Here is a 15,174-nt window from a genome sequence, read left to right as displayed (position 1 = left end):
GGCTTTGCTTCGGGTCTCCCTGGTCCGCTGTGGGGGGGTCCCCAGCAGACCAGGGACACCCCGAGCAAAGCTTTGGAGGCGGCGGAACCCCGCCGCCTCTGCGGCTTTGCTCGGGGTGTCTCTGGTCTGCTGGGGGGGGGGGGTCCCCAGCAGACCAGGGACACCCGGAGCAGCTTTTCTCGCCCTGGAGGATGCGATGGCGGGACCACTGCGCATCTGGGTGGTCCCGCCGCCTGCGAGTTCCGGGGCGAGAAAAGCCCAGTTCATAAGTGCGGATCTGAAGTAAGTCGGATCCGCGTAACTCGGGGACTGCCTGTACATTGGGTATGAAAAGCACTTGACATGTTATACAGTTAGAGATATTTGGTACAGTCTGGTGTATACACAATGACACTGTATCAAATGGAGTGAATAAAAACTTAATTGAATGTGGTATCCCTCAAACATCTGAATCCAAGACCAAAATTTTAAGCCCTACACCAGGATTGGGCAAAAGGGCCTCTGCGGGCCGAATCTGGCCCACCACATGGGTTGATCCACCCTGCAGAGGCCCTGCTGCTCCCTTACCCGCAGGCCAATCAGAGCCTGGGGGCGGGAGAACTGGCTACTCTGGCCTCAACCAAGAACACTCCACTCCCTTCCTCTGGAGTCCTTAAAGGGGTAGACTCTGGCCACAGTGCCTGTGCCAGCTCCAAGCCTGCCAGCCCAGAGCCAGCAGTCACTAGTCACTGCCCCTGACCCAGTGGTCCCAAAACATGAGCCTGCAAGCCACTGGCAGCCTTCCACCACTCCCCAGGAGCAGTCTGCCAGCCCCTAGGAGCCTGCCAGGGCCGGAGAAGGCGGGTGCCTTCCTGGTCCAGGATGGAGATGTGGACCTTACTCAGGTTTGAGGGGGGATGCCCCAAACGTCCATGATCTCTGCGCTAGATGGAGGAATGTGGCTGTCTATGGCAGGATAGCTGCCAGCCTGGCCACCAAAGGCCACATGCAAACCCAGGAGCAGGTTTACATGACAATCAAGTTGGTCTGGCGAAACCTCAAACCCTGAGCTTCCCCTTCCCGCTCCCTCCTCCCAGGTTTCCTCCTCCCCTCTCCCACCCTCTCTTCTCCCTTCTCCCACCACCTTTCCCCAGTCTCCCCAGAGTTTCATTCCCTCCCCCCCCCCCAGTTTTGTTAAAGAGAGTTTGTGTTCATGAAAATACATGTATTTTATTTGACATTAGGAAGGGGGGTTAGGGAGGGGTAAGTGTAAGGACATGAGGAAGGAATGAGTAACAGGCCCCCAGTGGGGCAGACCTGGGAGGCACTTAGTGCTCCTCAGAGTGGAAGCTCTCCTACAGGGCCTCCTGGATACTGTCAGCCCCCTGATGGACCTCCCAGATGGCAGCCTGCAGAAAGTGCAGCCAGGCTCACAGCAACGTGTCCAAGAGAAGCACCGGCGGGGGGGGGGGGGGCAAAGGGGCAGCTCTGGCTCCATGTTACAGAGTGCTGTGGTGTCCCAAGTGAGGGCAACCAGAGCATACAGAGACAAAATGCTTTGCTGCCACTCATCGAGGTAGACCAGCAAGCAGGGACACCTGAGAACTGACTGTTCCGGGGGGTCCCTTTAAGCACAGACCTCAGATCGCCTCAGGCAGCAGCCCCACACAGTAAGTCTTGACCTGGTGCCCTGCTGGACCTGGTTCCGGCCAGCCTTAAATGCGATTCAGAGTCTACTCAGTGTGGACGTGCTATTTCGAAATAGCAAAACGCTATTTCAGAATGTTTTTTGTGTGTAGACGCGTTATTTTGACATACCATAGTGTCACTGTGTGTACACCAGATTGTACCAAATACCTCTAACTGTATAGTGTGTCAAGTGCTTTTCATACCCAATGTAATTTTTGCTGTATGAACCATACCATATGCAACACTCTACCTGTATTTTGCAGAAAAGTTCATTTTTAGGAGGAAATTCTTTCTTTAGTACTACCACCAAAATCTGTTTTATGTACTCAGTTCACTAATTGAACCTTTTTACCACTGATCTAATAAGGCAGTCTTTCTTGCCACATGATCAGATAGTGTGTTTGAGTTGTGTGTCTTGTAATGAAACTTATTTTTCATCAAATCCAATGAAAACAAACATAAAAACTCTCTTTTGGGGCAAAAGGAAAGATTGCCATGCTGCCCAGAAAGAAAAAGTTAACAAGAATTTGAAATGGTTATAATGAGTCTATACTGAGCCTTGCAATGAAATCATACACAGGTATTCTCTCATCTGACACCATCCCTGATCCAGCATCATCAGTGACTTTGTGAATGCTCAGGGGCTGGAGCACCAATGGGAGGAAAACCTATACTAAGCTTCTCTCTCCGCCCATGCTTATCAACTCTTCCTCTGCTCTCCCAGAGCTTTTGGAGCACCTCAAACATGATTTGTGGTGTTTAAGCTCAGAGTAGGGATGGAGAAGGGAAGGACCACGTCTGGGGCTACACTTGGGGAAGAGGCAGGACAATTGTGGATCCCCACGGGGTGAAGGCGGGCACCCCAGATGACAGCACAGGGGCCAACATTGACCTCCCCTGGTCTAGCAAATTCCCTGATTTGGTCTGGTCAGGTGCCAAGGGTGCTGGACAAAGGAGTTTTAATCTGTAGAGATTTTTAAAACAAATTCATAGGGATTTTAAAAAAACCCTTGAAATCTAATCTATTTTAAAAATTAAGTTTTAAAATAGTCAGGTGTAACTCATGCTACTGAGTCTCCCTGCTAATTGTGATGATAAAACCAAAACAGATTTCAGTGTTTAATGCAGTGAAACAAGATGCTATACATGTGCAAAATAGACAAATGATTTTTTCTCATATTTCAGTTTAATAAACCTAGTTACTATGTAATAAATACTTAACTTTCATACACACACACACACACTTACTTAACATTGTTCTTTTAATTCAGTTGTACTATGTTTGCACTTCTAATAGGTTGTTATGGCCATGCCTAATTTTGCCATATGACATAATTCAGCTTTATAACAGTCTTTATAACCTTCCCCCTCACCTCCATTCTGTTCTAAAATTTGATTTGTCAATTTCACATGCGTTCATTTTTTTGATTGTATTACTTTGGTATATATGGCTGTGCCGATTTTCTTCCACATATTGATCTGAGGAAGTGGGTCTGGCCCACGAAAGCTCATCACCTAATAAACCATCTTGTTAGTCTTTAAAGTGCTATATAGTTCTGTCTTTTGTTTCAGCTAGACCAGACTAACACGGCTGCATCTCTATTACCATTGCTCATACTGTGTGAGTCATAGCTGTTTTCATAGGAAACTCTAGGTCTACATTATGTTGTGTGATATTTTACTTCTCAAGTGAAGGAGATGATTCGTGTCGGGGTGATAGAAGAAATTCCACTTGGAGAAGATTATTTATAATCAATGTGTATGTAGTAAGCAGCTAATATACCAACAGTCTACTTAAGCCATTGTCCTTTCCTGTTCAGCACATATAAAATTAGCCAGGCTTATAGGGCAATGCTGAAGAAAACACTGTGTCTTGCAATATCGAGGTACATAAGTGTTAAGGATAAATATATTAAGAAATGGAGTTTTGTGTGGGATTTTTTGTTTTTCTCCAGCATTTTGCAAGTGTGTCTCACTTGGTTTCTAATGACCAGTCATCATTTGGGAGAGCCTAATGTGGCTCCATGTTAATCCAAACACTAGAGTAGTACAGATACCCTGGAAGGTTACAAGGGGCCCGTACAGACAATGTACAGCCTTGTATGCCTCAGAACAAAGTCCTTTATTGCTATTTATGTGCCAGTATGCATCTGAAATTTCATGGAAGGTGAACAAGTCTGCAAGTACAGAGATCTGCCAGCTTTTTGCACCCAGCTAGGGAAGCCACAAGTCCAGATAGGTCAAGAGTTGGCCTAGGTATGAAGGAGGTTGCCAGAGGATGTTGTGAAGGCTAGAACTTTAACAGGGTTCAAAAAAGAGCTAGATAGATTTATGGAGGTTAAGTCCATTAATGGCTATTAGCCAGAATGGGTAGGAATGGTGTCCCTAGCCTCTGTTTCTCTGGAGGTGGATGACAGGGGAGGGATCATGTGAGGATTATGTGTTGTGATCCCTCACTCTGGGGCATCTGGTATTGGCTACTGTCAGCAGACCGGATACTGGGCTAGATGGACCTTTTGTCTGACCCAGTATGGCCATTCATATGAGGTGTACCATGGCTTTGGGATTTTTTTTCCATAGGGTGGGCAATAAAAAAAAAAAAAGGCATCCTGAAGGGTTGGTCCCTGGCAGGCCGCCACCACTGTTTACCTGTGCCTCCACAGTTTTCGGAAGATCGCAGTTCTGGTTGGCTGTGAATCACCATTCACAGCCAGTATTAGCCGCAGGTAGTGGTGCAGACCGGGAGGCTGCTTCCCGCTGCTCATATTGGCTACAAATGGCAATACGTGGCAATCCTCTAATACCTGCAGAGGCACAGGCAAACATGGAGGTGGGGGCTCACCGTGGACTAACCCTATGGACCGGATCCAGCCTGCATGAATCAGTGCTGTGGCATCTTTGTAAACATAGGAGCTATATTTCATTAGAAAATGAATACTTAAATTCTACTGAAGCTGATGGGTAAATGCCCCATTAGCCAGGAAAGTTTTCTATTTTGTGTTGGCAAGTAGTTTGAGTGGATTTGCCAAGTCCTCTTAATAGAAAACAATAGATATTTTAAATGTCACCTCTTCCCAGGAGTTAGTCTGCATTATTGCTATGATTTTAAACAGATGTATTTCATTTACAACATTGCAAAAAATTTAGTTGTAAACTCATGCACTCCTAAATTAGGAAGTGCCAGAATTAAGACAGCTCTTTGACCTTAATTTGGACCCTTTGTGCATTTGTATTATAATAGTTTTTAATTACATGATCACATGCTATTATTTTTCACAGAAACCTGCCTCATTCGGAGCACAGAATAGACAGTTCTCACTGAATGGGTATCTATTCAGTATTTTATTTTATTTCTTTATTCTCATTCGTTATGCTTTATTTACTGCACACCCTGCTTTGAATAGAGAATTACTAATTTTTTATGACACTCATTACTATGTGCTTTGTGAACCTTAATGAAAGTACATTCACAACATCCCAGTGAGGTAAAATGGTATTATGCCTATTTTACAAAAGAAAAACTAAGGTATTCAGAAATTGACTCAGGTGCCCAATTTAAATGTCCATCAGCTGGAGTTCATCTGCCATTCAGGTTTTTTCCCCCTCAGAGTATTTAGAAACTTAAAGCACTTTATATGTTAATAGTAGAGATGTCGAGAACATCATGTGTAGATGTGTCTTGCACAGGATATAGCTAGATGAATTCACTTGTTTTGAATGTACCTGCTGTGGACATGAAACTGTATATCAGTGTTTTAATGTACAAAAATACTTTTAAGAGGAGGAAAAAGTTCGTTCTCATCTCTTTCCTATATCAAAGTCCCTATACAAATATGCTCTTCTGGCACAATATAACCAGCACATAAATGTAAAGCCTGTCTTTGTGGGAGATGGACCTTTCTCTGGGGGCAATGTGACTATGCAATTAACTAACTCTCCCAAGAACTAAGAATCATCACAACCATTACTATTTTCTGCTAAACATTGAAGGCATATATCTTTGATCTTGCCTTTAATAAACACACAGCAATGGGTGTATTTATATTAAAAATAATTTTAAAATTCTGCCAAAACAAGACACTTTTCCTTTTGGGAACAAATATGTGACAGATGTGTTGTCAAGTTGCTCAGATACTAAGGTGATGAGTGCTGTATTAAAACCTATATAGAATAGAAAATATGTACTAATGTCAGTAAAACAGTTTGTCCAATATTTGTCATATATCTTTGGTTACTTGATCTTTCCTCTCTCTTTTTTTTTTTTAAATTAATATACTGTTTTAGTTTTCCATAATATTTACATATGCTTTCAAATAATGGATTTGGAGGTCTCAGGAATAAGTACGGGTTGCTTATATTAAAATCCAGCCTAGGTCATCAAGGAGTAGAAATTGTGCTGGTCTAGATGTAGTGAATGGAGCATCTTAGAATAAGTTGGTCACTGTGTCCACATCACAAAATTCATGATTTTTGTTCATACCAAAAACCAGCGTGTCTCCACTACTAGTCACATTTGGGCACTGTGGGACACTTCCCAGAGTCTAAGAACATCGACTTTCACGCTGCTGCATCTGCACTACCTTAAATTCGACCATGAAAGGTCGAATTTACCATTACTCCTCTTGCCCTTAAGGTCAGCAGAACAGGCTTGGTGGTGTGGATTCACTGTTTAAAAAAAAACAACAACCTAACATGGCTAAGTTTGACCTAAACTCGTAGTGTAGAACAGGCTTAGGTCAAGTGCCTTCATTGTAACTGTATAGAATGAAGAGCGATAGAGAGTTCCTCAGGCAGGAACATCCATTGACATAAGGATTTTGTGTCAATTGCACTACCTTATAATTGATCTAAAAATAGTGACATTCATTTTCCAATGCTGTCAAACTAACAGTATCCCAAAAGCAATAAAATTCACTGAGTCAGAAGAAGACACAAACCGCTATTTGCTATTGAACACTTCCCTATGATCCATTTCAAAGGCTCCATTAGGAGAAAGAGATTTATTTTCATTAGAAATTACCTGAAATGTAGTAAGACTTAGGATTTATTCAGTGCTCTATATAAACATTGGGCATGAAAATAGTCCTGAGAGACAGAGAAGTGTTATTTATCCCATTTTACAATGGGGAAACTGAGCTAGAGAGAAACATTGATATGTCCATGGAGTCACTAGTAGATCTGGGATTAGAATTTAAAAATACCTAGTTTCTAGTCCATAGACTGTTGCCTCCAAAAGTACATCAGTTTAGTCCTAATTCCCTTTTACTGGGGATCATCTTAGTTCATCTTTACAAAGTAGGCTTTTTGGTCAATCTATTCCTGTAATAATTTTACTCCATCAGTGAGAGTACTAGTGTGGACAAGGCTTCCAGTGGCTTCTGGCATTTTAAGCTCTAGGTTGTCCAAACTTTCTGAAAACACAGGTCTGCATCATATAATGTAATGGCTACTAATACAGTGCTTACTCTCCCACTTATTCTATCACAAGTGAAGTGTAGTGGGAAAATTTAGAAAATTAAGTGTTCTGTAGTCAAGGTGCAAGGATCTAACGTTGCACCAATGCACCAAATAAAGTCAACAAGCAAAAATCCTTCTTTCCTATTCATGTTGTAATACATACTGTATGCAGGTCCTACCTCTCCCTGGGTACTTGTGAAGTATGTTTTCTGAACCCCTAAGCTTCACAACTCAGAAGACGTTAATATTTTATGTAAATGTTAGTGCACTACATATGTGTGTGACACACACAGGCTATGTCTCCCTAAAAAGGAAAGTATTTTGTTTGTGTCAGGTGATGGTTGAAACAATCACCCAAACCTATCTTTAATAACTGTTGTGGTGATTGTAAGCTTTAGTAGCTTATATGAGGCGGCTTTTAATGTTTATCCCCTATTTAAAAGCTTAATTGTAAGTGTTCTGAAGTCCCAATTTTTAAAAGAGGTATACACTGAAAGAGTTTGAGTTTCTAAGAGAGAGCTGAATATAGACATATCACGCTTCAGTCTTTTACCTGGTTTTCCCTTCTTTCTCTCACCTTTCTTTTGAAGACTTTATTAACACTGGTAATATGTTAGTGAACAAAAGAATGAACATGGGTGAAGGAAACAAGGCAGTGGTAGTAAGGGAAGAGAAGTCCTACATTTTTGCAAATGAAAAAAGTGGATAAAAATAGTATTGTTTTTATCACTGCAGTGTACTGGTGACTGTCGTTAGGGTTTTAAACAGAGTTTCAAGAAGTTTATCTTCAACATTTGACCTCTGTGTTGGGAAAGGTTGATTCCGATTTTAAAATAAATAAATGCTTGCATAGTATTTTAAATCTGGTATTTCTTTTTGAATTTTTAACTGTCACAAGAGCATTGTGCTAGTGCATAAGTGGAAGGTAGCATATTGTCATAAGTAAAAGCTGAATAGTATGTACAAAGAAAGCAAACAGCATAAAGATAGAAAAATTCTATGTCTTCTGGTACCCATTATGGGTGATTCCTTAGATTAAATTGTTCTGCATCCAGATTCCTTCATTTCTACCTTTCAGCTAGGGATATTAGCAAATAGTCAACTATACTTATCTGGTAGTTGAGTGGAGTACTCAACTACTTGTCGTCCCCTCGCCCCCCGCCTTGCTGCCTCTAGAGGAGGCAGCAAGAGGTTGGGGACAGGAGACAGTGCTAGAGGGAGCCAGCTTAAAAGTTAGAGGCAGCAGGGGGTGGCGATAGGGCAGGCCCTGTCCGCGGGGGTCCCTGTTTGCCAGGGGCTGCTGGATTTGGCTGGTCCGGGACACTGCGCTTGGTGGCTCTTACTATATTGAAAATGCAGAGCCACAGCACAGGTGGCTCCCAGTCCTGGCTCAGTCCCTGCTCAAGCCAGCTCCAGGAGCTAGTCCCACTGTGGCTCTGCAGAGCGGTCCATATCGACTAATCATGTAGTCGATACAAATTGTATCAACTATTTGATTAGCCAGATAACCGCAATTTAACATCCTTATTTTCAACAACACTTGCATACTCCCAATTATTTTCTGCTTCTCAGCAAATAAACAGCTGGGGTCGTCGTCTTGATTAATGTTTTCCTTCATGTTCTGGCATGATTTTTTTTTCATGATGTAGAAAGGATAGGAATGTGTCCTTTTTACAAACCTCTTGTATCTTCCATTGCTGAGCCCTGGGTCTTTGAAACACCCCCTACTGTGTCGACTATCTGATAAGCATTTGCTTTTTGGATAGTTGGATGGTAGACTAGTCATTCACATACCTACTCTACACTGCACTGATTATGCCCCAGTTGGACTATTGTGTCCAGTTCTGGGCACCACATTTGAAGAAAGATTTGGAAAAGGTCAAGAGAAGAGCAACAAAAATTATTAAAGGCCTAGAAAACATGACCTATGAGGGAAGACTGAGAGAACTAGGGTTGTTTAGTTTAGGAAAGAGAAGACTAGAGGGGACATTATAGCAGTTTTCAAGTATCTACAAGGGTATTACTAAGAGGAGGGAGAAAAGTTGTTCTCTTCGCTTCTTGTCCTATCATCAGAGGTCAATGTACTTAAATTGCAGCAAGGGAGGTTTAGGTTGGACATTATGAAAACTTCCTTACTGTCACAGTGGTTAAACACTGGAATAAATTGCCTAGGGAGGTTATGGAATCACCAACACTGGAGATATTTAAGAACAGGTTAGATCTAAATGGTTTTTGGTCCTGTTGTAAGGTCAGGGGACTGGACAACCTCTTGAGGTCCCTTCCAGTTCTAGTAGTCTATGATGCATGCTTCTTCAGGAACAGTGGCCTATATGGAAAGCTGCAGGCAGGGACTTCCTTTCCATATCACAAAATTACAGCGAGAGATGTGGAAATGTCCCTTATAGCCCTGGCTTATGAAGCCTTACGCAGGGCATCCTGACAGCAATAAGATGCGGTTCAACAACAGTGTAAGCCATGCTGCATGGTTGTTGACTATGCCTTTGTCATTTTAAAAGGGAGATGGAGATATCTCTATGGCATGCTGAACCTTCTGGAGGATCATATCCTCATGGTTTTGACCACATGCTGTTGCTTATATTATTTGAGTGAGAGCAAGGGTGAAGTGTTTACCCATTGATGGAGTACTGAGACACAGTACCTGGGTTCACAGTTTGAACAGGCAGGCGGCCATCAACATCAGAGAGGATCTGATGTTGACTTTGAGAATGAGGGATGCTGACATTTGTGTGTGTTGTGTGTTTTGGGGTTGCTTTCCTGCCTCATCCCACTTATGCTGAGCAAAGCATTTCCATGTGACCAAGAGATGTGACATGCTTCCATAGCGGCCAGAGCAATTGGTATGGGACAGGTTGTATATCACAAAATAAACTAATTGAACCCTACATCAGTTTTGCTTTATTAATCACTGCAAATCACAGCCACGCACCAACGGCGAATGCTTGCTGGTAAGGTAGTGTATGAGTTAGGAGAAAACCTCACAATTGTGTTAATATCTGTTTGTCAAATTCATAGCTGCTGTGATGGGATGTGTTGATTACAAAAAAAAAATCCCAGACAGTGAAAAGGAGTGAGTGGACATAGAGGGAGGATTGCTGGATAGATAATTTTGCCTATGCTGCCAGGGAGGCCTTTGACCATTCTGATCCCTTTGCACCTTGATTAGACACTTCAGCATTTTGGTTTGGTCTTCCATGAGCTTTATTTTAGCATGCAGTCAGTGGCTTTTTTTTCTACCTTTCATCTCCCTGACCCACTTTTCCTCCCATTTTTCTATCTGAAGCTTGGAATGTTGGAATGTCTGAAAAGATAACCATTACAAATAGAGTGACTAGTATTTCTGATAAAGGTTGAAACATTTCACTAACATACACTTCTCTGAACACAACTTGCCACTTTCCCTGTTACCCACAGGCAAATGCAGATCTCTCCAGACATTTTGAACTTGGTGAGCGTTAGAGGTGGGGAGGGGGAAGGAAGGTTGTGCACAGGGACATAAGGAAGTACAGTCCTAGCTTGTGCAGCAGGTGCATATGGAAACAATTCTATTAACCTCCCACTTGTCCACAGGCTACCATAACTCAGGCTGACATTTCCCTACAGAAAGTTAAAAGGCAAACCTGGGCTCTGCTTCGGGATAAAAGCGGAGGCACCTTGCTCCTTATGCAGCCCAACTCTGTGCCACCTTGGTACCAGCAGCACGTATTGAGGAATGAGAGAGTGTCGTACCCTGGGTGTGGTAAAATGGCAGCCCTGACATGCAATCTCTGTGGAAAAAATTAAGTACCTTGGAAAAAGCTTCAACAGCATCCCCCTGAAAGATTCTATTGATATCTCTGCATGCATCAATATCCCGTTTGGACATAACTCTGAGCAAGGCAGGGCATGGCCATTTCACAGAAACACAGCCACCAAACGTGTCCCCTCCCTTGAATTAGAGCAACTTAACCTGCACCTCTTGCCTTGCTGCTGCTGAGATTCAACATGAGGCTAAGTTCTTGAGTAGTTCCTAGCTGCCTGCTGTACCAGCTGACCGTGCAGTGAGCTTCTCCTCCTCGTCCGCTGCTACCTCTTCATTAAGAGCTGCTTTTTCTGGGTTAAGTCCTGTTTCTGCTGATTTTGTGCCATGGGAGATATCCACATGATTAGTGGATGTGGGGTCCTTTCCCAGGATTGCATCCAGTTCTTTATGAAAATGGCATGTCTTCTGGGCAACACCAGACCAGCTGGTCTACTTCACTCTACTGTACGACTGCTACTGTTACTTTATCTAGGCTCTGCATTTCAGCATGTCTTGTTCATACCCTTTCTTGCACATGGCTCAAGATGTGGTCAGATGTGTTCCAGTTCCTGTAGGTCACTCTCAGTTGTGATTGGATTAATTCTTCGTCATACACACTAATAAGAGCCTGCTCCACACGTGAGAGCATCTTGAGAGAGAACCACCCCCGATTGTCTGAGAAGACACCGTGAGCAACACTCCACAGCTGAGCCAGCCAGCAGGAAATGGATTTTAAAGTTCCAAGGGCTTACAGGGGGTATGTCTACACTACAGCGCTAATTCGAACTAACTTAGTTCGAATTAGTTAATTCGAACTAAGCGAATTCGAACTAATGCATCCAGACTAAAAAACTAGTTCAAATTAGTGTTTTGCTAATTCGAACTAGCATGTCCACATTGAGTGGACCCTGAACCGGGGTTAAGGATGGCCGGAAGCAGTGCCGGCAGGGCATCAGAGTAGGACTTAGAGCGTGGAGCTGCTGTCTCAGGCTAGCCGAGGGCTGTGCTTAAAGGGACCCGACCCCCACCCCAGACAGACAGTTCTCAGGGGTGCCCCGCTTGCAAAGCAGTCCTGGCTTGGATTGCCCGGAGTACCCACACTGGGCACATCACAGCACTCGGCCATCAGACCGGCTGCACTTGCCGCAGGCTGCCATCTGGGGAGAGGGGGCAATTGGGGGGCTTCAGGAGAGCTTCCACCCCCAGAAGCCCGCAGAGCCAGCCCAGTCCTCCCCATCGGGAGCTCGTACCCCATTCCTCCCTTACCTCCTTCCACTTACCCCTCCCTAGCCCCCCTTCCTGATGTACAAAATAAAGGACAATTGTGTTCAAAAATAGAATCTCTCTTTATTGAACAAAACTGGGGGAGACTGGGAAAAGGAGGTGGGAGAGGGGAAGAGAGAGGGTGGGAGACGGGAGGGCAACTACAATGATCAGGGGTTTGGAACAAGTCCCATATGAAGAGAGGCTAAAGAGACTGGGACTTTTCAGTTTAGAAAAGAGGAGACTGGAGGGGGATAGGATAGAGGTCTATAAAAGCATGGGTGGGGTGGAGAGGGTGCATCAAGAAAAGTTCTTCATTAGTTCCCATAATAGAAGGACTAAAGGACACCAAAGGAAAGGAATGGGTAGCAGGCTTCAAAGTTGTTCTTCACAAAGCAAAGAGTCAACCTGTGGAACTCCTTGCTGCAGGAGGCTGTGAAGGCTAGAACTGGAACAGAGTTTAAAGGGAAGTGAGATAAAGTGATGGAGGTTGGGTCCATGGAGTGGTATTAGCCAGGGGGTAGGAGTGATGTCCCTGCCCAGAGTTTGTGGAAGGCTGGAGAGGGATGGCACGAGACAAATGGCTTGGTCACTGTCTTCGGTCCATCCCCTCCAGGGTCCCTAGGGTTGGCCGCTGTCGGCAGACAGGCTACTGGGCTAGATGGACCTTTGGTCTGACCCAGGACGGCCATTGTAAGCTCAGGGTCGGGGGTCTCAGTGGACCCCCTTGATTTTCATGTACACCTGCTCCTGGGTGGCCAGGCTGGCAGCTCTCCTGCCCTAGACGGCCACTTTCCTGTGCCTAGTGCGGAGGTCGTGGACAAGGTCCACGATGTCCGCACTAGACCAGGCGGGTACCCGCCTCTTGCAGTCCCAGGCAAGCTCCCAGGAGCCGCCAGCCTGGTCCCGGGAAGAGGGGGAGGGCTGGGGGGCATCGGGTGGGTGGCTCGATCCGTGCCAGGTGCAGGGTCTGCTGGCTGGGTGCTGGCAGGCTTGCACCTGGCACGGGCACCGTAGCCAGCCCGTGCCTCTTTAAGGGGTCCGGGGCCGGGAGGGGGGCATATGAGTTTCCCTGGTGTTGGCCAGAGTGGCCACCAGGGAAACCTGGGGAGGGCTAGCCTCCCACTAGTTCGAATTAAGGGGCTACAGACCCCTTAATTCGAACTAGTAAGTTCAAACTAGGCTTAGTCCTCGTAAAATGAGGTTTACCTAGTTCGAAGTAAGCGCTCCGCTAGTTCGAATTAAGTTCGAACTAGCGGAGCGCTAGTGTAGCGCCTATCAAAGTTAATTCGAACTAACGTCTGTTAGTTCGAATTAACTTTGTAGTGTAGACGTACCCAGGGAGAGTAACACATTTTTGTTTGCCTTGCTGCAGAGCAGCAGAATTCAAAGCGCTGGCGAGAGTGCCTAATGGTGATTGTGGGAAACATTCTGGGGTTCAATAAACTCGAAAAAAATCATCCTGTACTACACACTACATGATGGTCAACAATGAAGGAGGAGGGACAAAAGTCCCTTGTGGAAGTAATTGTGTTTTGTGGCTGAAACTGGGTGTTTTTTGCAATTTTTGTTACATTGCAATGTTAATGCTTTCCAGGTTTTATTATCAAAAAGGAATGTTTGGTGACAAAACTTACCAGTGTAGACATGCCCTAATAGCACCTTCTAGAAGAATTGTAATTTGCGTTGGTATTCTTGACCAGAGTTTCTAACCACCTTCTCTTCCTCCTCCTACCCTCACGACAGTTGTACTGCAAAGCAGTGTACTAATAGGTTTATTCCTTTCATCCCAGAGGTGGTTGAATTCTAGTGATGCTCTAGTGAGATGACATAATTAACCTAGACCAAAATTATTTTTTTTTATGGTTCATTTGAATTGAGAGATCTACATTTGGTGAAAGTATATTGATTTACCATCATATAGATCATTTTTATTGATAGTGTTTTGTGTTCTCCTTTTTCCCCACCTCTAAACTGTAGGAATACTCTGAAGATAGTAATTCTGAGCCAAATGTGGATCTGGAAAATCAGTATTACAATTCCAAAGCATTAAAGGAGGATGATCCCAAAGCAGCATTGAGCAGTTTTCAGAAGGTTTTTAGTTCTTTGTTTTCCCTTATATTTGTTTGTTGATGTTATAAGTCACAATTATATTTGATCTACTATGAAAATATTTTAATTGTATTTAAATCATTGGTGTATTTTTTATATTGAAAATGCATTAATAATTCACACTGATGTTACCACATGAGTTTGTTTTCAGAAATGTTGAAAGAAACTTTTTGTAGTAGTACTGTATTAGTGCAGATGTTAGTAAGTTTTTATCAAACTTCTTAACTCCCAGGCTGTTTACCAACTTATAAGTACCATACAGAGAAAAAATATTGTTCATTGTTTAGTGGCATAACTGGTTTTTTTTAAATGTATTGCAAAACTATTAATCCCTGCAAAACAGTTTACTTTAAATACATTTTTATTTAACTTATTGATCTGCTATAGAGACCATATCCATTTTTCTTTTATTAATTGAAAAATAGTTTTCTTTGATTCTTACATAATGCATTACTGTTGGTTACAAGTTTGAGTAAAAGGCTTCAGGTGTGTAATTGCCAACTGACTGAATATCTGTAGAAGAGTGGTTATTCACTTGAATTATAAATTCTGCATATGCATACTGTCATCAGAATGTGGTGGGTTAAAGATTTATCAATAAAGGAAAGAACATTAGTTCTTTTGGGTTTCGTTATCTGTTTTTTATATATATATATATATTATATATATATATAAAAATGTGTGTATGTATGAAAGAGTTTGTGCATCTATCTGTCCATCTGTGTGTCTGTTCAAGAACTCCTCCTAAACGGTAAGAGTTAGGATCACCAAATTTGGTATGCAGTTTCCTCTCATCATAAATTAAAGCAAGATTGGAGTTTGTTTGCAGGCACATCCCATTGTTCTGGAACAATGTGATTGTTTCTCACCAAACG

The 15,174-nt window shown here is 43.3% G+C and overlaps 1 protein-coding gene across 4 annotated transcripts in view; it reads left to right on the top strand.

Moving 5' to 3' along the window:
- Positions 1-15,174, top strand: part of COPS2 (COP9 signalosome subunit 2) — a 47,066-nt gene that overhangs the window by 7,347 nt on the left and 24,545 nt on the right. For 3 of the 4 annotated variants that reach the window (XM_006135057.5, XM_006135056.5, XM_089782042.1), the window contains exon 2: positions 14,168-14,281. In XM_006135057.5, coding sequence (XP_006135119.1) covers positions 14,168-14,281 — 114 coding nt within the window. Of the gene's footprint in view, positions 1-4,975; positions 4,995-14,167; positions 14,282-15,174 lie in introns of those variants that run through there. The other variant, XM_089782041.1, reaches the window with a different exon arrangement.

Source organism: Pelodiscus sinensis, chromosome 14 (genome assembly GCF_052426305.1).
Source record: "Pelodiscus sinensis isolate ZL-2025 chromosome 14, ASM5242630v1, whole genome shotgun sequence".
Lineage (NCBI taxonomy): Eukaryota > Metazoa > Chordata > Testudines > Trionychidae > Pelodiscus > Pelodiscus sinensis.
This window is presented reverse-complemented; position numbering and strand designations above follow the sequence as displayed.